We start from the raw sequence: 22,933 nt of genomic DNA on the forward strand, positions 1-22,933 counted from the left end.
TATTTTTAGATGTTAGATTTGACAGCCCTAATATATATATGACAGCTAATATTTATATTTGACAGCCCTAATATATATATATATATATATATATATATATATATATATATATATATATATATAATATATATATTAATACTCTGTGAGAGATTTACTAATTGCTAGATTAGTTCTAGGGGTTTCCTTCTCTAGTCCTCAGAGAATTAACCATCATAAATATTGTATTTCCACTGCATATTGTGGCGAAGAGAGAAGGACTCATTTGGCAGTTGTGTTTATTGATTTATTTCTGATTTATAAAAAATTCAACGGAAGAGCAATTTGTGACAATAACTATTTAGGATTTACAAAATGGAGCTGAACATGTGAGGCTGGTTTGGGTTATTGAATAGTATGTTACAGTGTTTGTTCATGGTTGATAAAAAGCTATTCTAAAAGATACTATTTAGAGAACATGTGATTAAAATATTTATAAATAAATCTAAAAATATACAAATGTTAGCATTAATGTTAGCAGTGTTTACATAATGCATTCAGGTCAGCACAGACACATCCTGATCATAAGTACTGGTGTCAGACGCATAAACACAGTTAACAACCAGTCTGACCAACTAGCAGTTTGCCAAGAGGTAATAATTAGTCTTACTTTTCAGATTAAAATTACACCTTTCTACATTATGTAACTGACTTAAAAAAAGTTATTACTAGTCTTACAGAAAAAAATAGATGTCTAAGCATTTTATGCAACTGGCCCCTGGTCCTGAGATCACTAAGGTCAGAGGTTAAAGGTCAAATACGAGTGGCGAAGCCCAGACGGAGGCTGCTGGGCACCTGTAGGAGTTCCAGTGCTTGTGGCGAGGAGCAAAAGGGAAAAGTGACCTGGAAACGATACTGTGAGTCCATCATCAGCTGAGACGAGCCCTCGCGCTCCTGCAGCAACGCCTGTTTCCATAGAGACAAAACAAAAGCCAATCAGAGATGATGCTTGATGCTCAATTCTACAATAGAGTGCATTAGTTCCTGCCTCCTTTTTCAGCAGTGTTGGTTCCGGTGTAGTGACAAATTGGGTCCCCCCCATGTAATCTGACAAAATGACAATGATACAAGACTGCGTACTTAACGGCTTTAGTGAGGGAAAGAACTACAGTCCCATGAAGCATTGCGAACAGCATTATCGAATTAAAAATGACGGAGAAATATAAAACTTCTCATGTACAAATGTTGATTGTATGTATAAAAACAATATATATAATTAGTTTGTACGCAGATATATACACAAATATTTAAGTATTTTGAGAGCTTAAAGAGATTGACTCAATTACATTCATGGGAGTGGGCGGGGCTGCTCTTTTTGACTCACTAATTGGTGTAATTTTCTGCACAGCATCATGGGTAATGTAGTTTTTAACTAGGAATTCTATCATTAAATATAATTATTTTAAAAATAAGCTGAAATAACTCGGGCTGACGACGAAAACACCATGTATTAACAACCTCGTAACTCACAGTAGGCTTGTTCAAACACTACTGTTCAAAGGCTTGGGGTCAGCAAGATTTTTTAAAAAGAAATTAATACTTTTATTCAGCAAAGATGCATTAAATTGATCAAAAGTGACACTAAAGACATTCGTAATGTTACAAACTATTCATATTTTAAATAAATGCTGTAAATGCTGCTTTCTATTCATCAAAGAAAGTATGTATCATAGTTTCCACATAAATATGAAGCAGCACAACTGTTTTCAATATTCATAATAAACAGAAATGTTTCATGAGCATCAAATCATCATATTAGAACGATTTCTGAAGGATCATGTGACACTGAAGACTGGAGTAATGATGCTGGAAATTCAGCTTTGATCACAGGAATAAATTACACTTTACAATATATTCACATAGAAAACTGTTATTTTAAATTGTAATAATATATTTGAACCTTTCAAAAACATAAAAAAATCATACCGATCCCAAAATTTGAACGGTAGTCTATCTGCTTAAAAAAAAAAAAAAAAAAATCTTACCTGCACTTTGCGGACAAAGGATGGAGTCACTCGCTTTTCGAAATCATCAATGGGTGTGTAGGAGTTAAGGATTTTCACAATCTACAAAAACACAAAACAATCAGATTCTGAAGACTTATAAATGAAGACAAAAGAAATGACAATCTGTGGAGGTGGTGGCACAATTTAACTAGGCCAGTGTTATATATTTTGTTCACTTGAGTATTTACAATATCCCAAATGTTTCCAACTATTTGTAAATCGTGAGAAAATTGCAATTTTAACCAAGGCTCCGGGACGTGTGAGGAGTCGCCTGTCAATTGCGTCATACCCGCGTTACCCTCGGTCTGCCTCAGTTTCCGGTTTTATTTTGTAGAAACCATGGAAACATGGAAGACGCTTTAATATTTACACGTTTTAATAGACAAGGGAACAACTGTTTTGATATATTTATAGACAGAAATCTAATTATTGTTATGTAGTTCAACACGTTTAGTCTTATTGTTTAAATCTAATTTTCTTGATTTTTTGTGAGTACCATGCTTTACCATGCCTCAGAGAAAAACACTATTTTGTCAAGTAGCTAACATAGCATAATCAGATGCAGCTTTATTTTTAGTAACAGTAATACAGAATTTTCTCCATCATACAATACGTTTTAAAATAATTGCAAGCCATCCAGCATTTAATATGATATTCTAAAATCGATCTATCTTACTGCAGTGTGTAACAAGTGTCTCACAGCAGCTGCCAAGCGAACGCACAGAGTAACGTTATAACATCATTTTCAACACACTCAAATGTATCTAATATGATAAACAGAGCTGCGTTACCTCATATTCGTGACCAGAAAAGCGGAAGCAGCGCCGGCTGTGTCATAATAAAAGTTCTGCTGCTCATGAGGCGTGTGTTGCGCAATCGCTCCAGCTCCCACAACACTCGGTCCTGCTCTGCTTCATACTACAATAACGTTAATAATCATATCCATGAACATGATTTCTTCCCGAGTCCTATCCCTATTCTTTTGCACTGTCTGTTGAGGTGAAGACCACATTCTGCGCTCAAACCGCATCAAGCTACGCCTTTGTTTTGAATAGGCCTCTAGTGGACAGAAATCCTACATGCTGCACCTTTAAATAGCATAGGTAAAGTGGCAGGCTTTAGATTTCACCTGCACGGACGAGAGCTCGGAGCATCTCTGCTTGATCTCGGCTGCGTCTTCATCTGTGGTCTTGTTGACTTGAAGAAGCCAGGCGACCTGAGACAGCGGCCCCAGCGTTTCCATGGCAAAGCTGCTCTGCAGACCCTTTTCTCGCAGCCACTCCTCTAGATAACTGATGTTACACCTGACAAAGAAAGATGCTCTAATAAACTCTATTTCTGAGGACGTTCAGAAAGGTGAACTACCATGCTAGCCATATTAATTGTGCAGTAGATCTCAACTTCATTTCCTGTGTGATGAATAAACAATCTCAACTGCAATCGCTTTCTTGACTCACTGTTCGATTGGTCTACCAAGTTAAGACATTTTTATTCAAACTCTAATTAAAAACTAAATAACATGCAACATATTGAGGTCATGTGCATATACACACCTGATCTGCATGCCCTTCCGGCAGGAGCACAGGTCCTTACGGAGCAGAATGCTGTTCACCGACGTGGATCCGATGAGGTAGAACAGCTGTCGTATGACCTGACCCTGCAGCTGCGGCTCCATGCCCTGCTGCGCCATGCTGGTGTGGAACGTGCCGAGCTGCTGCAGGATGGAGGTCACGCTGAATGGCTCAGCCCCGCTGAGGTCCCCGCCATCCTCGAACACGCTATTCGAGCGCTTACGGAAACCCGTGGGCTTCATGCTGGAGATTCCCTGGAGACTTTCGTGCTCCAACATCCCGGGGACTAAATGAAGAGAGGATTGTTTAACAAGAAGGACCAAAGAAATATACATTATATAAACACCAACATATCAAATTAATTTCCATACTGATCATGGGATAGAGCGTGTCCTCCATCACGCTGATGAACTGATGGTAGATGTTGATGGCGAGGTCGCTGAGAATCTGCCGGTGCTCAGACAGGTCGAAGTTCTTCAGGCAGTTCTTATTCTGACGAGGCGTGTTGTGCTTCATGAACTCCTGTTGATAGAGGGAAAACAAGGAATCTCATTGGTTGTTTTCAGGCGTTGTACATTAAAGGTGAACTTTCAAAAACACTGTTTGGAAGTTAGTCGGGCCGACTCCAACAACAAACGTCTAACCGATCAGCATTAGGGGGCGTATGACAGTCAAGGAGAGAGAACGAGCAAGAGGGAGATTTGAAAATAAGAAAAAAAAAAAACTGCAGAAAGAGAGATGGGACACAATACAAAACAGCTCAAAAGAATATCACTGGAATGAAGGTTTATGACTGGGCAAGCGCTTTAGGACCGCGTTTATATTAGAAAAGCTTTCCGGCGCTGGAGAGAGCTAAGCGGGAAGGCCTGAAAACAGATGCGAAGGCTGCTTTGATTCTGCTTCACATATGAGTAACACAGTTTTGATTGTCTGGAGCTGCTGTGCTGTTTGCGACTAACAACAAACACTTTGTATTTACTCGTACATTTTTTGTGCTTATTTTTCGTGAAGCATTTTGTGGCACGTCAGCTGTGATAAACAGACATCCACTCATGTACCAGTGGCCAGATAGTGAGAGTTGTGAGGTAATCCACTGCACACTGACGCCCACTAGAGAATGCCACGTTTAGCGTCATTGTTAGTGGATTCGCGTCGACTGCCAGCAGCAATCGGGCCGGGGTTCGAGACCGACTCAGAGCAGGGTGGTTAGGATTGGAAGGTGAGTTTTGGAGGCGGAGCAATGAAGAAAGGGGTGGGTTTGTTTGGGTTGATTTCAAATATCAACAATGTTCAACAACGTTTTTGAAAATCTACTTATCCCACCTTTAAGATAGATTCTTGCTGATGATGGTGTTGATGTATTAATAATAATATATTGTAGGGGTGTAACGGTACACAAACGTGATGGTTCGGTACGTACCTCGGTATTGAAGTCACAGTTTGGTACAGGTTTGGTACAGCAGGGGGGCAGAAAACTAAACATAAAATTGCTTCTTTTTTATTAAACAGTGGTTTATTGAACAAATTGTGTCTCTCTCTTTAAATAAATTCAATTATAATTAACATTTTCTTAAGGATAAAAAAATATCTCAACTAATGCTGAAAACTATATACAGGGAGCCCTTTTTTGCACATTACTATAATATTAAAGGTTACAGTTAACAACAGAGCCTAAACTATTAAATTCAGCTGCTATTTATTTTTTAGATATAATAATCAACACTCAAATAAAAAAAAAAAAACATGTATATAAGGCAAGTTTTTTTTTCAATTATTTTTCTACTTCATTTTTGAAATATAATCATTTACACAGTTACTGTCATAACTTGTTTTCATGACAAATTTACTTAAACGTATATTAAATAAGACATTACTAACAGGTAAAGTAAATATAATTAATATATATAAGCTAATATAGTGCATATATTTAGTGAAATGTTCATTTCTCTAGTGAACTAACATACTGTGGACACTAAATGACTTGCCTGAGGTAAATGTGATGCTATGTGAGATATTATTCTCAAGCTGTTTTATTAATGTTTTTCTGCGGTTAAAACACTGGTTAAGAGATTACATGTATATCTATGCATAGATCGTCTCTTCTTCTTCTTCTTCTGCACTTTTTCCTGTTGTGGCGGTTAGCAAACAGCGTTGCATTACCGCGCGCGCCCCCTTCTGGATTGGAGTGTGGATCGCCTGTGACTGACTGTATGCACCGAACCGTGACGATTAGGGACGAATTCATGTACTTTTAGACCCCTAATACACTGTATTTATAATTTTCTCATGCCTAAAGTGCTACAAAACAGAAAATAGAAGTAAAATACAGAAACTACAGACATAATACAATACAATAAATACAGTAAAACAAACAATAAATAACTCAATACTCTATTAAAGAGCTAAATGTATTTTCTATTGAATCAGGATTTACATTTTTTTGGGTCTTTATTAGTGAAGGAGAAAGACACAGAAAAAGACTTTACCTCGTCCCCGCTGTACTGTTTGAGACAGTTGAGGAAGTGATATGTGTTGGAGAGCCAGAAGGACAGAACTTCAAAATTCTCCTGGTGGCCCTGAAATCATAGTTATCATCATTAAGGAAACTCTAGTGACATGCAGCAGCAACACCCCATGTCAGAGGATTCTGTAGCGCCTTAGCTGTGTTCAGATGTGATTGCGTGTTTGAAAGAGCACAGCGTCTTACCGCGATCACCTCTTTTATGGCTGTAATGATGCCGCGCATGAGGGACTTGAGCTTGTTTCCATCGTTGAGGTAATCGGCGTGTCTCACACACATGAAGAGGAGATGTGCAGCCAGACCGGGGATCATTTGCACACCCACACCACGAGGTTTCAGCTCTGCAGATTATAAATCGCTGATTAAGTTATGAGTTATGATTTAAACTTACACAGGCTTTACATTATAGGTTTACCGAGTATGAGCGCCTGGATCAGCCTGCTTTCATCCTCCTTCTTGTACTCCAACATGCCCAAGTACTCTTTGGGCACAGCCGGTACTGCTTTCTGATTGGCTGATGGGCACATGAAACACACAGAGAATGAGACATGATTGGCTTAATGTGAAATCAGCTAAATAGAGAGAGTTTTACCTGTCACATGTGTTTGAAGAGCTTTGATTTGGTCTTGGAGTCGTTTTATCAATCTGTCCTTCATGTCTAACTGTTCCTCAAAGTCCTGAAACAAGAAAATGTTCGAACACATTAGATTAAGATTAACAGATCGACATTTTGGTCCGCAAAAATATATTTCCTTTGCATTTCTCCAACCGTTTATTTATGTTGTATATTGTATTATTGTATTGTTTTTGATGAGGGGTGCCTTTATTTATGCATGTATGCTTTGGAAAAAAGCTAAATGAATGCATGTAAACGCGAATGCAATCATGAGCGTGACCTTTCACACACACCATATTCTCAGCTGTGAGGCGTGAGGTCTCCTGTCTGAGTTTGTTCTTGGCTTCGCTCTCTGAGAGCTGAGCTTTCTGTAGCTGTTCGTTCTCCTCCTGGAGGTCAGCCATCTGTCTCTCCATCTCTTCTCTTCTTCTCTCGCTCTCTGTAATCTTCTCCTCCAGGTGCCTGTGAACACAAGCACAACACCTGCTCCTTCAGCCTCGTGCCACAGTCTGTGGTGTAAATATAGTTTGAGGGTTATAAACGCCTCACCTGCGCTGTGATTGCTCCTCTTCGACAGTGAGCTGAAGCTCATTTGATAACTCCTTTATTTTTGCTGCCACATAAAAATTAAGTTGTAAAGAAATGCCAACAGATACAACAGATAACCACAACTGTATAAACCTAAACAGATATATTTTTGAATGTAACATTATTTATTAATACATTTTAAGTGCCCCTATTATGCTAATTTAAAGGCTCCTAATTTTGTTTTGGAGTCTCCTAGAACAGGTTTACATGCATCAGATAAGTCTTTTGTGATTGGTCTACTCTGCTCTGATTGGTCAGATGGCCCAGTCTTTTACATTCACAAACAGCTATATTACACTACATGAAAGGTCATATCCGATAAAGCATAATAGGGGCACTTTAAAAAATATCCTGTTGCCCAGATTTGTCCAAAATATTTTTGCATGCATACAAGCTAGTCTATTCAAAATGTGTTCGGCTCACCGCTCATCTCAGCGCTCTGATCTTGTAACTGGGTCTCAAGCTCGTGTTTGTGGCGGTTCAGTTCTGACACCTGCTGCTTCAGTTCTGGAATCGCCTGCACACGGGAAGTCACCATCATCACCAGGTGACTTTAAACTATGACTATAAACAAACATACGCGCTTCATAAATACACTCTACCATGTTCTCAGCAGTGAGGCGGGCCACTTCCTGCCCGATGCTTTGGTTGACGTTACTTTTCTCCTGAAAGAGAGCTTGAAGCTGCTCGTTCTCTTTGTTTAAATGTTCGTTTTTGAAGACCAGAGCTTCCAGTTGACTCCCATAAGCTTCTTTCTGCTCCCGCAGCTGAGTTTCCATCACCCTGAGAGAGAAGGACAGTAAATTTGCTAGTTATGGTCAACTATTTTGGTCATATATATATAACTATAAAATAGTTGCAAAAACATGCTTACTTTTCTTTAAGCAAAATATATATTTTTCTATTTGATGAGAAAACAAACACTATGGATAAAACTGAAAACCTTTAGAGGTCATACTTTGCAGCTTTCTCCATGCCGTCAAAAGCAGTGAGAAGATCAGCTCCATCATCAACATCTTCATTCAACCTGGAGAAAAAGAGACAATCTGAATCAAGCTAATCCAGATAACAATCAGCGCTGGCAATCCCAATATTTTGACGCACCTCTGGATGAGATCTTCTTCTGTGGTGTTCCTGAGCAGCTGCCTCGTGATTAAACCCATCTTAGCTGAGGGCATAAAAATGGATTAAGACAGCTCAGAGTTTAATAGTTTTAAATGTATTGCTCGTTGTATGTTTTATACCTCTGGCTTGTAGACTTTGCGCTCTCATGGCTTTATCAGCTTCAGCTCGTTGCATCTGTAGGCTGTTGATTTCTTTCCGTAAATCTGGTATGATCTTCAAATGTCACAAAAAAAAGTTATTGTCTGTGTGACTGACAGAGAAAAACCCTTCACCTTAAGGTCCCTATTAATAACCAATATTATAATATTATATATTAAATGTCTTGGAAGCACTGTAATAAAACAACCGTTTGCACCTGTTCTTAAAGGGGTGGTTGATTATGATTTCACTTTTTTAACTTTAGTTAATGTGTAATGTAAGTCTGAACACCGTTACTGACAATCCTCATTTTGGCTGCGTGAGATTCTCCAGCTTTGTTGTTGTTGAGCAACCGAAGCACGAGCTGTTAAAGCTCCGCCCTCTTCTGGAAAGGGGGCCGGGAGCAGCAGCTCATTTTCATTTAAAGGGACACACACAAAAATGGTGTGTTTTTGCTCACACCCAAATAGGGGCAAATTTGACAAGCTATAATAAATGATCTGTGGGGTATTTTGAGCTGAAACTTCACAGACACATTCTGGGGACACCAGAGACTTATATCACATCTTGTGAAAGGGGCATTATAGGTCCCCTTTAAAAAAAATGTAAGAAAAAAAAAGGAAGCATTACAGGTGTAATTCACCTTAACGTGTTTAGTGAGCTGCAGAAGTTGTTCTTGCAGTTCTGCATTGACCTTCATGTCCTCCTCCACTTGCGTCTGGAGTCTGATTCGCTCCTCTTTCAGTCTACGGCTTTCCTCTTTCAGTGTTACAATCTCTTTGTCCGCGTCTTCCTTCTGGAGTTCACCGTTGTGCTCCGCCACCCTGACAGAACAGAGAACGGATTTGGACAAACACGTTTAGACAAAGGTCTGATTGATAGCCAAACAAAAGATAAAGAGAAATGTCCAAGCTGCAATTTTCTGCGTGAACAACTGAAAGTTGGGTCTGTTCCTCACAAGGTTGTCCTTTAGCTTCTGATGCCCAACTTTTGAGTTTTACTGAGGAAACAAACTCAGACGTGTTTGGAATGAGATGAGAGTGAGTAAATGAATTGGGGGAAATATCCCAATGAAGGTGTGGTTGATTATGATTTCACTTTTTTAACTTTAGTTAGTGTGTAATGTTGTTGTTTGAGCTTCTTCCCAGGTTGGTGACATCACAAACCCCAAAATTTACATAAACCCCGCCCCCGAGAACACACAACAAAGGGGGTGAGGCCATGTTGGGCTGCTTTAGAGAAGAGGAAGAGTTGCTGTAGTAGAATGTTGATGTCATGCCGTCACTTTATGCCGGACTTCTTCACAAACGAGGGTCAATTCAACGCTGGATTTACACAAAAGTTTAACATGACGGCACATGCTAGTCGATGAGTTGAATCAACTCCACAGCAACTACATACATTTATCCACTAACCATTCAGAAACGTCCAGTTTCATTCTAAAAGTTGTAACTTCTTCCTGAGTCTCTCCATCAGTGTCGACTCTGGTTTGAACAATGTAAGGCTGAACACCGTTACTGACAATCCTCATTTTGGCTGCGTGAGATTCTCCAGCTTTGTTGTTGTTGAGCAACCGAAGCGCGAGCTGTTAAAGCTCCGCCCTCTTCTGGAAAGGGGGGCGGGAGCAGCAGCTCATTTGCATTTAAAGCGACACACACAAAAACAGCGTGTTTTTGCTCACACCCAAATAGGGGCAAATTTGACAAGCTCTAATAAATGATCTGTGGGGTATTTTGAGCTGAAACTTCACAGACACATTCTGGGGACACCAGAGACTTATATTACATCTTGTGAAAAGGGGCATAATAGGTCCCCTTTAAGAAAGCGCTCTTACTTTCTGAGCCTCTCCTCTCTTTCCAGATCTTCCATCAGTTTTCTCTTTACATTCTCAAATTGATCTGAAAAACAAATGTTTCGTAAGTCACAGTCACATACTCTTCAATATCACGGTTTTAAAATCAGTTCACTCTTCACCTTGCATCTGAAGGGTCGTGTCTTTCAGTTTCTGTTCCAAAGCCTTATTCACCTGAACAAGTTTCTCTTTATCATTCTGAAGCAGAGCGATTGCCTTAGAGAAGAGAACAAAGTGAACAACCTCAGAATTATATTCAATATTGTATCAACGCTACAAAGATATTGTACAAATCAGTGTGTGTATTACCTGATTGGCCTCTTCTGAGTTTGTTCTCGCCCTCTCCTCTAAGGCTGCCATCTCATTGGTTAGCTTTCCAAGCTCCACCTCCAGAGCCTGAATCTTTTCTAGTCCTTGAGCACGTGCATTGGACAAACTGGTGACTCTTTCCATGAGGCCACGGTTCTCTTTATTCTAGAGGAAGAGAGAGAAAGGGCTTGTATTTCAGAGACACTGAAGAAAATTACATATTTAAAAAGTCTGGACACTTTATTTTAATTTGTACATTTGATCATTAGTGTTAGTATTTATAAATATCTTGTATAATAACTTCAAATTATTTATTTCAGTTAGTTGGCTAGGTAATTTTTTTATTTTTTTTTATTTTAATTTATCTAATATTTATACTTTAATTTATAAAATATAAATATTACATTATTTTGAATTTGAGCTTTTATTGTTAATTAATTTTAGTTTAAGTTGTAGTAATTTTTGTTATGTGCTTATTTCATTTTCATTATATATATTTTTTCAATATTTCTATTTATTTTAATATTAGTAATTTTCATTTTGGTAAATTTAATATTTAATTTAATATAATTTATTCAATTTGTTTTATTTTATAAAATATAAATATTTTATGAACACTGACCCATTTGCGACTACTTTCATTCATATGATAGAATTTTAGGAGAAACATCGGAGACAAAGTTCATATTTAATTGAAATCTCCATTAAGTCTCCTGAGATTTGAACAACAACCTTGATCAATAATCGTTGTAGGTTGTCTGATCGTACCTGCTCTTCCACCTTCTTACGCAGCTGCTGGACTCTGTACGACAGCTGCACGTTGATGACCAGCCGTCGCATTGTTTGAAACCGCCGGCGCACCAGCCAAGCTCGAGCGTACTTCTGCAGAACCAGAGCCTTGTGCTCCGCCATCATCTACAATAAAGACACATGATCAAACTTGTGACCTGCATGGTCAAAAACTCTGAGACAAACGATGAGACTGGTGGCTTTGCCTTTCTGTAGCGCTTGCGGGCCATCCATCCTCTGGTGTAGGCCTGTATGATGACTGCAGCCCTCAGGACGAGCTGGTAAATCTTCCGTACCAGATACCCACGACAGTGTCTCTGAATCACCACAGCGGCCCAGCCCTGCTTCAGCGCCAGAGCTGTGACAGTGCGTCTGAGGAAGAAAAACAGAGTTTTTCAGGATAAATTCATTTCTATGATCATCCTAACTCTAAAAGTAGCATATAATGAAAAGTTCTGTGCTATTTTTTAATTGTCTATGTTCAGACTATTAAACAATACAACAGGTTACTTGCATCATCCTATCTGTGTACATGACCATTCAAATGTTTAGGGTCAGTAAGATTTTGTTAATACTAATAATAATAGAAATTAATACTTTTATTCATCAAGGATGCATTAAATCGATCAAAAGTGACAGTAAACACATTTATAATGTTACAAATGATTTCTATTTAAAATAAATGCTGTTCTTTTGAACTTTCTATGCATCAACGAATCCTGAAAAATTTATTTTGCACAAAAATATTAAGCAGCACAAATTTTTATCTCACAATTCTGAGTTAAAAGTCAGAATTGCGAATTATAAAGTCAGAATTACGAGTTATAAAGTCAGAACTGCGAATTATAATGTCAGAATTACGAGACATAAAGTCCGAATTACGAGACATAAAGTCAGAATTACAAGTTATAAAGTCAGAATTACGAGACATAAAGTCAGAATTACGAGTTATAAAGTCAGAATTACGAGACAAAGTCAGAATTACGAGACAAAGTTAGAATTACGAGTTATAAAGTCAGAATTACGAGATATAAAGTCAGAATTACGAGACATAAAGTCAGAATTACGAGTTATAAAGTCAGAATTACGACTTATAAAGTCAGAATTATGAGACAAAGTCAGAATTACGAGTTATAAAGTCAGAAATTCTGAAAGATCATGTGACACTGAAGACTGGAGTAAATTCAGCTTTGCACCACAGGAATAAATTACATTTGAAAAAATATCCAGATGGAAAACAGTTATTTTAAATTGTAATAATATTTCACAATATTACTGTATTTTTGAACAAAAGGTTTAAGAAGGTAAAGTTTTGGATTGGTAGCGCTCTGGAAACACTCACCTGATCTGTTTCTTTCCCCGCACGTACTGTTGTATCGTGATGGCAGCTTGTCTCATGTGCAGAAACCTGCGTCTCTGCCTCCAGCCCCTCACGTGCTTCTGAATGGTCACACAAGCCCCACGAAGATGATCCAAACGCAGCTTCTCTAGGTACGCCACCTGTCCAGCTCGAAAGAAGATCTTAGTCCGACCAAACTTGTACTGGTTGGAATCCTGTAATGCACCAAAGATGACATTTTTCAGAACATACTTAAAGAACACAAGCTCTCAGATGTACCACAGCGCGATTCTCTTACAGGAATGAGTTTCTGCAGAACCGTCCTGCACGTCTGCTTCTTCTCTCCCAGCTTCAGCTCTGACTGGCTCATCAAGATACTGTAACGGCTGTAAAACTCTATATACGTCCACCTGTAAGGATAGACAGAGAGGATGAGAACTTTACAGAAAAGAGAGAGACCTGACAGTCAAGGAAACATTGCTAATCTGTACCAAGATGATGTTCTGTGGCATTTTAACCTTGCTTGGTTGGATCTTCTGATGTGTTCCTTGAGATTTGCTAGAATTTTTCACTTTTTAATTTTTGTTGTATATGTAAATATGCACAACTTACACAAAAACATGTCCAGGTCACATTTCACCCAAAAAAAATGGAAATTATATTTTTCTTGAGGAAAATGATTTAAAGAATGACATTGAGATATTATTTTTACACATTTTAAACACATTTTCAGAATACAAGGATTTTTAAAAAATACTACATGAATATTTTTTTATATTATAATACTGATTTTTTTTTGCAATAATGAACTTTTAAAAAAGTAAATAAAATTAAATAAATGTTATAGTATTTATTAATATTTTATTTTAATTCATTTTAATTTTAGTTTAAATTTTAGTAATTGTGTTATATGCTTTTGTCATTAGTTTTTTTATATATATTTCTATATATTTCTATATATATATATTTTTTATATATATATTGGTTTTCATTTATTTTTAAGTTTATTTCAGTTTTAGTAAATTTGTTATGTGCTTGTCATTTTCGTCATTTTTTTTTAATATTTCTATTTAGAATTAATTTATTATTATTTAAGTTTTAGTCATTTTGTTATGTGCTATAGTGCTTTTTTATTGGTTTTTAATATTTCTATTTAACTTTTAATTTATTTTTATTTCAGCCTGAGTTTTAGTTATTTTAGTATTCGACCTAAAACTATTTTATTTCAGTTCAGCTCTATTTTAATTAAATTTTAATAATTTTACATAATGATTAAAAAGAAAACACTGATATTCTTTCCTAGATATATCACTATAGATATGCCTTCCTAAATATTTCTGTTTTGTATCATTCAGTCATGTGATAACATACATATGAAGATCACAGAGTCACAAAATTGTTCAAAATGAAGTTAAACTTCCACATAGTGATGTTTTGATGGTGCTTTGAGAGTTTAGACTAAACTAAAACTTGTGAGATGGTAGAAGATATCTGAGAACTTAACATATAAGTTCTGTCACTTTAAATAAACATGAGTTAAAGATTGGGGTGCTGGTCACCTGGACGGGTAACTCTGGGCACTGATGCGGATGGTCTCCAGCACACCACAGGCCCTCAGCTGCTGCACCACACGCTTTGAGTCGTACCTGAGCAAACACACACACACACAAAGTCTCATTTACTGTATACAAACAACAAATGAAATAATTCAGGCTTGTTGTCACTTACTCAAATGGCTGTTTCTCCTCATTGGGTTTAATACAGCGCACATAATGAGGTGTAGTAGCGTTCAGTGTCTCCATTAACAGGTACAAGGAACTTCGAAACTGTGATCAGAAAGCGGATAAAGATGTTAAAGATGTTACATTTCCTGTGCAGTGCTGTATTGTTTATTATCTCAATGAATTGACCAAATTTATGAGTATTTAAGATCACACCGTGCTGACCCATAATGAGCAGTTATCATGTATATTATGCATGAAAGAGCTTCAGTCTTTTCAACCACTCATTATCATTATTTGTGTGTTGCAAGCATTCAAATAATCACTAGGATAAAAGTTTATAGATTGGATCTAAACACGGTGGATGGGCTGGTTTTTTGGAAAGATCTTTGCTGCTCTCACATGCTGTATTTCAATGTAAACAAACATGACTGTGCACAAGTCACATTATTACACCATTAGGTGGCGACAAGTGACTGTCTTCATGACTTTTATCCTCAATAGTGAGTCTAAAAGTGAGTATATGTATTTTGTTTTTGCAGGTTACATTATTACACCAGTAGGTGGCGACAAGTGACTGTCGTTATGACTTTTATACTCAATAGTGAGTATAAAAGTGAGTATATTTTGTTTTTGCAAGTCACATTATTACACCAGTAGGTGGCGACAAGTGACTGTCTTTATGACTTTTAGTGAGTATAAAAGTGAGTAAACATTTTATTTTTGCAAGTTACATTACACCAGAAGGTGGCAACAAGAGACTGTCTTTATGACTTTTAGCGAGTATAAAAGTGAGTATATATATTTTGTTTTTGCAAGTCACATTATTACACCAGTAGGTGGCGACAAGTGACTGTCGTTATGACTTTTATACTCAGTAGTGAGTATAAAAGTGAGTATATTTTGTTTTTGTAGGTTACATTATTACACCAGTAGGTGGCAACAAGACACTGTCGTTATGACTTTTATACTCAATAGTGAGTATAAAAGTGAGTATATTTTGTTTTTGCAAGTTATATTATTACACCAGTAGGTGGCGACAAGTGACTGTCTTTATGACTTTTAGTGAGTATAAAAGTGAGTAAACATTTTATTTTTGCAAGTTACATTACACCAGTAGGTGGCGACAAGCGACTGTCGTTATGACTTTTAGCGAGTATAAAAGTGAGTATATGTATTTTGTTTTTGCAGGTTACATTATTACACCAGTAGGTGGCGACAAGTGACTGTCGTTATGACTTTTAGCGAGTATAAAAGTGAGTATATGTATTTTGTTTTTGCAAGTTATATTATTACACCAGTAGGTGGCGACAAGAGACTGTCATTATGACTTTTATACTCAATAGTGAGTATAAAAGTGAGTATATTTTGTTTTTGCAAGTTACATTATTACACCAGAAGTTGGCGACAAGTGACTGTCTTTATGACTTTTATACTCAATAGCGAGTATAAAAGTGAGTATAAAAGTAAGTATATATATTTTGTTTTTGCAAGTTACATTATTACACCAGTAGGTGGTGACAAGTGACTGTCTTTATGACTTTTATAATCAACAGTCTGTGATTTTGTACCTTGTCTCCTACGGTGGTTCTCAGCTGCTTGTTTGAAGCTTTGACTCTGGCTTGTGCTGGTTTAACTTTGATCATTTTGTGGACAGAATTTGGTTCCTCCTCTTTAAAAAAATCTGCCAAGAGAGCAAACTAACAGCACAGAAAGATACACATCATTATAACAACATTAAACTCACAGACTCATTCTTCAAAGATCATAAAGGAAAACATCAGGTTGATACCTGACTAGTGCGCATGATGTCGACTAGCTCTTCATAAAGCGTGTCTCTGTTCTTCTCCAAAAAACCTTTACACTGATATTCTACCTAAGGAAAACAGTTTCAGTTCTTTTTGCAACATTTGAACTATATTTTTTAAGACAGTATAGAAAAGTAATAGTCTCTCACCTTATCAGCAAAATGCTGGATCATAAAAGAGTCATTAGACATACGAGGTTTCTCAAATAGTGGGTTTGAACCTAGAAAATTGTACAGCTTTTGCAGCCAGTTTTTATCAGTGCCCTGTGGGAACTGTGGGAGATCATTCAGTTAATTCAAACAAATTAAAACAAACAAAAATCTGCTTCTCTGGAATTGGAATTTCAACTGGAATTTCATTATGAACTCATACACATGACAGTTTGTATCCTAACCAGGTCATTTTTCTGTCATTTTTCTTTTCAGTATCTTTGATACTGTAAAAAATAACAGCCAATCAGAACATATCAGATGATTAATATTAAGCTGTGTGTGACCAATGAGAATTCAGTGTGGGCGGAGCTACCCAGCAAGCCGCATCAGAAATATAAATCGCTGCTTTCTTGTAGCGTGCCGCGATTTAAGCTGGTTAGGACAGAAAACTTTCACAAGTGTTATTCCTACCAGACACTCCTCATCTAAAAGGTCCAGGATGCCCATCTTAGCCTCGATGAGATCAATAACAGGCTGATTGTCGTAGAAATCGATCAGCGTCCACGGAATGTCCTCTTTCATGTACTCCTCCTGCTCCAGTTTAAACACGTGCTGATGGGATGATAAGCAGAGGCATGTTTTTATAAATAGTTCCACTTCAAATCAAATTTATTTCTTGCAAAAAAAATAATAAAAAGGAACACACCAGGTTGAACTGCTGTTGCAGCTTTTCGTTGGCGTAGTTAATGCAGAACTGCTCGAAACTGTTAACTTCAAATGTCTCGAATCTAGAAGAAGCAGAAAGACAGATCAACATTAGAAAAATGTATATTTCATCATGAATTTAACATCTTTCTTTTTTCTGACCAACGTCAGAATCTCTCTATATTTCTGGTCCTATTTTGTAAAATCATAGAAATGCTACAGGGCTTGACATTAACTTTTTTGCTCATCAGCCACTTATGCTAGTGGTTTTCCAAAGTTACTAGCCACTCAGCATTTTCACTGGCCACAATTTTGACATTGATACCATGGGGAAAAACTGCCATATAGATATTTTTAATATTATCTCTTAATTTGTCAGCTGTCACTTTAAGACCTGACGCACTGATCCATTATACTGTTACACATGCGTTTTCTTTCTCAACTGTTTATGTTGACTTAAAGGGTTAGTTCACCCAAAAATGAAAATTCTGTCATTAATTACTCGCCCTTATGTCGTTCCACACCCGTAAGACCTTCGCTCATCTTCAGAACACAAATTAAGATATTTTTGATAAAATCCAATGGCTCAGTGAGGCCTCCATTGACAGCAAGATCATTAACACTTTCAATTCCCAGAAAGCTACTAAAGACATATTTAAACCAGAACATGGTTTAAACCGGTTTCAACTTTAATGTTATGAAACAATGAGAATACTTTTTGTGCACCAAAAAAACAAAATAACGAATATATTCAACAATATCTAGTGATGGGCAATTTCAAAACACTGCTTCATGAAGCTTCGTAGCTTTACGAATCTTTTGTTTCGAATCAGTGGTTCGGAGCATGTATACAAACTGCCAAAGTTTGTATACATGCTGCCAAATAAAGTCGTTATTTTGTTTTTTTGGTGCACAAAAAGTATTCTTGTCGCTTCATAACATTAAAGTTGAACCACTGTAGTCACATGGACTGTTTTAAATATGTCTTTAGTAGGTTTCTGGGCATTTGAAAGTGTTAATTATATTGCTGTCAATGGAGGCCTCACTGATCCATCGGATTTGATCAAAAATATCTTAATTTGTGCTTTGAAGATGAGCGAAGGTCTTATGGGTGTGGAACGACATGAGGGTGAGTAATTAATGACAGAATTTTCATTTTTAGGTGAACTAACCCTTTAACGTCAAGCCCTGAAATTCTGCCATGGATTTTTCTTTTAATATTGGGGTAAATGGGAAAGCTAAAATGATATTTGTTTAGTTTCTGTTCACCTATGATGACTTGTGAGAACTGTGGAAATGAGAAAGGGGTTCATACTCAAGCAAATATATATGTAGATGAATTTAGCGTACCCATAAATATCCAACACCCCAATAAATGAATGTTGCTTCCCAGGGACCATCAGTGCCTGGTTGATCTTGTTGATGACCCAGTCGAAAAGATGGGCGTAGATTTGTTTGGCCAAGGCATCACGGGCATTGATGGCACGTTCCTTAGGCTGCGGCTTCACCACCGTCTCCGCTGACAAGACTATCCGTCTGTGACATAGCCAGCGGCACATGTTCTCCATGTTCACGCCCATCAGGTCACAGAATATGGCCAAGTGAGGGTCTCTGGACTGGAGAGAAAGCAGAAAGTATTATGGCAACTCTGTGAATTATCAATTGAAAAAACATCAAGATTGTCTAAAACAGCACAGATAAAAAAAAAAATTCTTACACCGATGGATGATTTCTCAGAGCTGTTCTCCTTGATTACTACGTTTCCTAAATGCAGAATTGCAGCGAGCACCTTAAACACATCAGCCTGAAAACTGTCCTTAAGACCTAAAGAGAAACAAGACAGACGGAGGAAGAGCAGATGAAGTTCACAGATGGACAGACATGATCTTGATAAATATGCTAAACTGAATCAGATGTTAAATGTTTTTGTAAACCTCAGCCTGTTACCCAGTAGACTGAAGGTTCTGCGTGTTTCTGCCATGTCAGCGCGGTCGTCCACACCCTCGATCTCCGTCTCTCCACCCAAACGAGTGTAATTAAACTTGTTTGCACCCACTAATCAACAGATGAAGAACAAACAACATTTCCACTCTACATTATTAATCTCATTTTGCTTATATGTACTGAAAGGTGTTCTTTATATATTTTTAAGAGAAAAATATTCACTTAATGTCACTTTAACCAGTTCACAATCATGATAACTAGGTATTTTCATATGCATTTTTAAGTATTTTAATTATTAATGCAAAAATGTATTAATACAAAAAAAAACAAAAAAACAGTATGCAATCATAAATTATAATGCGTTATTATAATGCATAATTATAGATCTATTTATCTATCTATCTAAAGTTGCATGTACTGTATACTGCCTACTGCAACGATAAATTATTGTGCATCTTCTCCTATTATTCTAAAATAATATATGCATTTTTATTTTAACTTTGATGAAAAACGTCTACTTTTTGGTAGTCCAATCAGATATTGAGTTACAATGTAAAGTTAAGAGTTATATAAATATACAAGATGAAAAATTTACATAAACTATACAGTGTACAAACCTCAAAAATAGTGCAATTAAAAGTAGTGCATTTATGATTATAGTCTTTTTTGCTCCCTGGACTCTACACATCTTTTGTAGCTATTCCCATTTTTGTGTTTAGTCATAAAATCATATAACATGTACAGTTATAAACACTCACACAGTCTCAAGCCTTTGAACTCCGGCTGATTTGCACAAGCACACATTTGGTAGAAGATGTGATAATTTCTCTCATTCTCTGACTGCAGGGGAAACAAATGAGACATTGTGAGTTTTGCACCTTTATTATTTAGTTAATCAGTCGACAAAAAGTCAACAAAAAGCTTCTTTCACCTGAAACACAACCCTTGACTTTTCCAGAAGGTACGTCCTCATGTTGGCACCAATGATTTGGTATCTTTTGTCGAAGCTGATCTCAGTGTACTTCCCGAATCGACTGCTGTTGTCATTTCTGGTTGTTTTCGCATTTCCAATGGCCTGAAAACACATCAGATTATTTTTGTTTGATGATCCAGTGATCTGATCTTGCTAGCAGAACACGTTGGTTTGGTTAAAAACACACAGTTTTACCTCAGTGATCGGGTTGGATGCCAAAACTTTGTCCTCCACTCGAGTTTTGCTGCCAGATTTGCTGACCATAGCGAAGTATCTCATAGCATACCGAGCTGATACGGTCTTTCCAGCCCCGGACTCACCGCTCACAATGATAGACTGGTTCTTGTTATTCCTGCAGTTTGAAGAAAAAACTAGGTCTCATTTTGAGCTCAGCCTGTAAAACCTGGACAGTTGGTTATTCTGCAAATGTTTGTGTCAATCCAAAGTCTTCCTGAATCATCCAGGGTTTAAAGGAATAGTTGGGATAGTCACCTGGCCATTTGTTTGTAGGCCTCTTCAGCCACAGCAAATATATGAGGGTCCAGGTCGCCCATGTTTTGACCAGAATACGCATGGATGACTGCATCTCCATAGATGGGAAGCTGCTTGTATGGATTGACTGCCACCAGGATAATTCCTGATATGATAAATATCATGGTGATGTTCTCACATTTTTCAGAAAGGGATTCACATCAAGAAAGCCATTCTTCAGCCAACCTACCACAATACGTATAGATGATTTTGGACTCGACAAATCGGACTTTGAGGTTGTGTAGCACGGCCGGCTCATGAAGGTAGCTGAGGGCCGTGAGGTCATTCTCACCCACCAGGATGTCCGGGTTTCGGAGGGGTGGCAACTTCTCACCCCCTTCCAGAGGATACTGCAACTCCTACAAGAGAGATTCACAAGTCAGGTCAGGTCCTATTAAAGTCAAAGTTTCTATTAGGGTGATCAAACTGTTTAATTTATAATAACTTTCATTGTTATCATCAACAAGAATTTTAACAATGCTTAACCCTCTGGGCCTCTTTGGTCAGAACTGACCAAAACAAGTCTTTAATTTTTTTGCTTCATCAAAATGGGATGACATTTGGTGGCTTTTGTCGCATTAGCTTTGTAAACGCACAAAAAAATCATGGACATGATTCGGATATGTTAAAGGCTTTCGCTCTATTTTAATCTGAAATATTGCATTTTTTGAAAAATAATAAAAATATTAAGTACACAGCAAAATCTCCAGAGTTAAATCAAAATAAATAAACACTCTAAATAGTGTTAAAATAACACTGAAGCAGAGTTAAAGTTAATGAGATAATTAAGTAATGATTGTGCATTAGTGATGAACACCTGCTGTTAACAAGCAAAATCACTGAAGAAAAGAGAATCACAAGAACTACAACTGACTTCAGTCACAGCCATATTAATTGCTTAATTATCTCATTAACTTTAAATCTGGTTCAGTGTTACTTTAACACTATTTAGAGAGGGACCATATGTACTCTGAGCAGAGTTGATTTAACTCTGGGGATTTTACTGTGTATAAATATTGCATAGTATCATAAAATCACCCCAGAATTCTAAATAATAATCAAAAAATATTATTGAACAAAAATATATTACATTGATTTTCAATGCTTCGGTCACTTTTGACCGAGAAGGTACAAAAATGAAGGAGCTCAAAAATCAGTATTTAATGTACTTTTGGTTTAAAATTACCAAAAGAAAAAAACACTAAAATACCAAGTCAGTGTTATTTATTGGGAAAAACAACTTTTAAAAATACTACAACAAAAGTGGCCAAAAAGTGCACCACTTTTTTTCAATCTTACTGTAATGGATTGATTTTTTGTCTACTTTTTCAATCAACATATTTTAGGTTAATATTAAATCTGAAAGTATTTTTAGGTCAGTTAACAGGTTGACAACTTTTACCTTTTTTTTTTCATTTCCATAGAACTCAAAAACCTGAAGTAAAAAAAAATAAAAAGTCCTTTCCTGATAAGAAGGTTCTTGAGCATTGAAGGTGCTGCAAAGAACCATTTATGATACTTTATAGTGCAGCCTATTATGTATGAAAATGCTCATTTATCAAATTATGAAAATAATTCTATAAACAGCTGCTCAGTTTAAATATTTAACTCTTTAATACAGTTTTTGTCCTACCGTCCCATCCTCCAGCAGTAGTTCCAGCTCAGTATCTCCAGGCTTGAAATCTGTCAGAATCTCCGCAGATTTCCAAACATGTTCCGCGTCAGGGATCCACACCCTGTTATACTACAACACAAAACTCACATTACATCGCTTTTTTAAATAAGATTGTGCTTTGGAAAAGATGTTGTAGCCTGTGGCTTATGTTTTTGTGCTTGCACTGCGCTTTCAACAATAACAAAACTACTGACCATATGTCACACAACTATAACTAACTTTTTAAGTTTGATTTAATAATGTCGTATATAAAGTCTTTGACTAGATCAATATCTTCTCAAATGCATACATGCTAGACTAAAATATGTTAATAAACTTGCTAAACACTTCTGAAAAGTGATTTGTTACTCATACCTTTGTATACAACTCCGACAGAGCCATGGCAACAGGAGTCGCTTCCGATTTATTTCATAATGAAATACTTTCTCATGATACTTACAAGCTAAAAACTAATATTCATACGCATAACTTTTTAGTCATGACACCTGCTAAAAGTCTGGAAATGACGGTGGGAACTTCCTCGCTCACCTGCGA

General features: G+C 36.9%; 1 protein-coding gene across 1 annotated transcript; it reads right to left on the bottom strand.

The window, feature by feature from the left end:
• Nucleotides 1–269: 269 nt before the first annotated feature.
• On the bottom strand, nucleotides 270–22,933 carry myo5c (myosin VC). The gene is made up of 41 exons (XM_051884887.1): nucleotides 22,754–22,933; nucleotides 22,358–22,468; nucleotides 20,915–21,083; nucleotides 20,686–20,830; nucleotides 20,389–20,545; nucleotides 20,152–20,295; nucleotides 19,979–20,060; nucleotides 19,224–19,331; nucleotides 18,994–19,100; nucleotides 18,627–18,892; nucleotides 17,278–17,359; nucleotides 17,043–17,183; nucleotides 16,569–16,691; nucleotides 16,404–16,487; nucleotides 16,183–16,311; nucleotides 14,619–14,716; nucleotides 14,450–14,536; nucleotides 13,189–13,300; nucleotides 12,894–13,105; nucleotides 11,758–11,923; nucleotides 11,531–11,677; nucleotides 10,763–10,927; nucleotides 10,576–10,669; nucleotides 10,436–10,499; nucleotides 9,245–9,425; nucleotides 8,583–8,676; nucleotides 8,443–8,506; nucleotides 8,297–8,365; nucleotides 7,941–8,121; nucleotides 7,762–7,855; nucleotides 7,300–7,363; nucleotides 7,044–7,212; nucleotides 6,727–6,811; nucleotides 6,550–6,648; nucleotides 6,321–6,475; nucleotides 6,100–6,189; nucleotides 3,985–4,135; nucleotides 3,596–3,899; nucleotides 3,172–3,346; nucleotides 2,022–2,102; nucleotides 270–942 (listed from the first exon to the last, which is right to left on the bottom strand). The coding sequence occupies exons 1-41, from the start codon at nucleotides 22,778–22,780 to the stop codon at nucleotides 790–792; spliced, it is 5,229 nt and encodes a 1,742-aa protein (XP_051740847.1). The 5' UTR covers nucleotides 22,781–22,933; the 3' UTR covers nucleotides 270–789.

Source organism: Ctenopharyngodon idella, chromosome 24 (genome assembly GCF_019924925.1).
Source record: "Ctenopharyngodon idella isolate HZGC_01 chromosome 24, HZGC01, whole genome shotgun sequence".
NCBI lineage: Eukaryota > Metazoa > Chordata > Actinopteri > Cypriniformes > Xenocyprididae > Ctenopharyngodon > Ctenopharyngodon idella.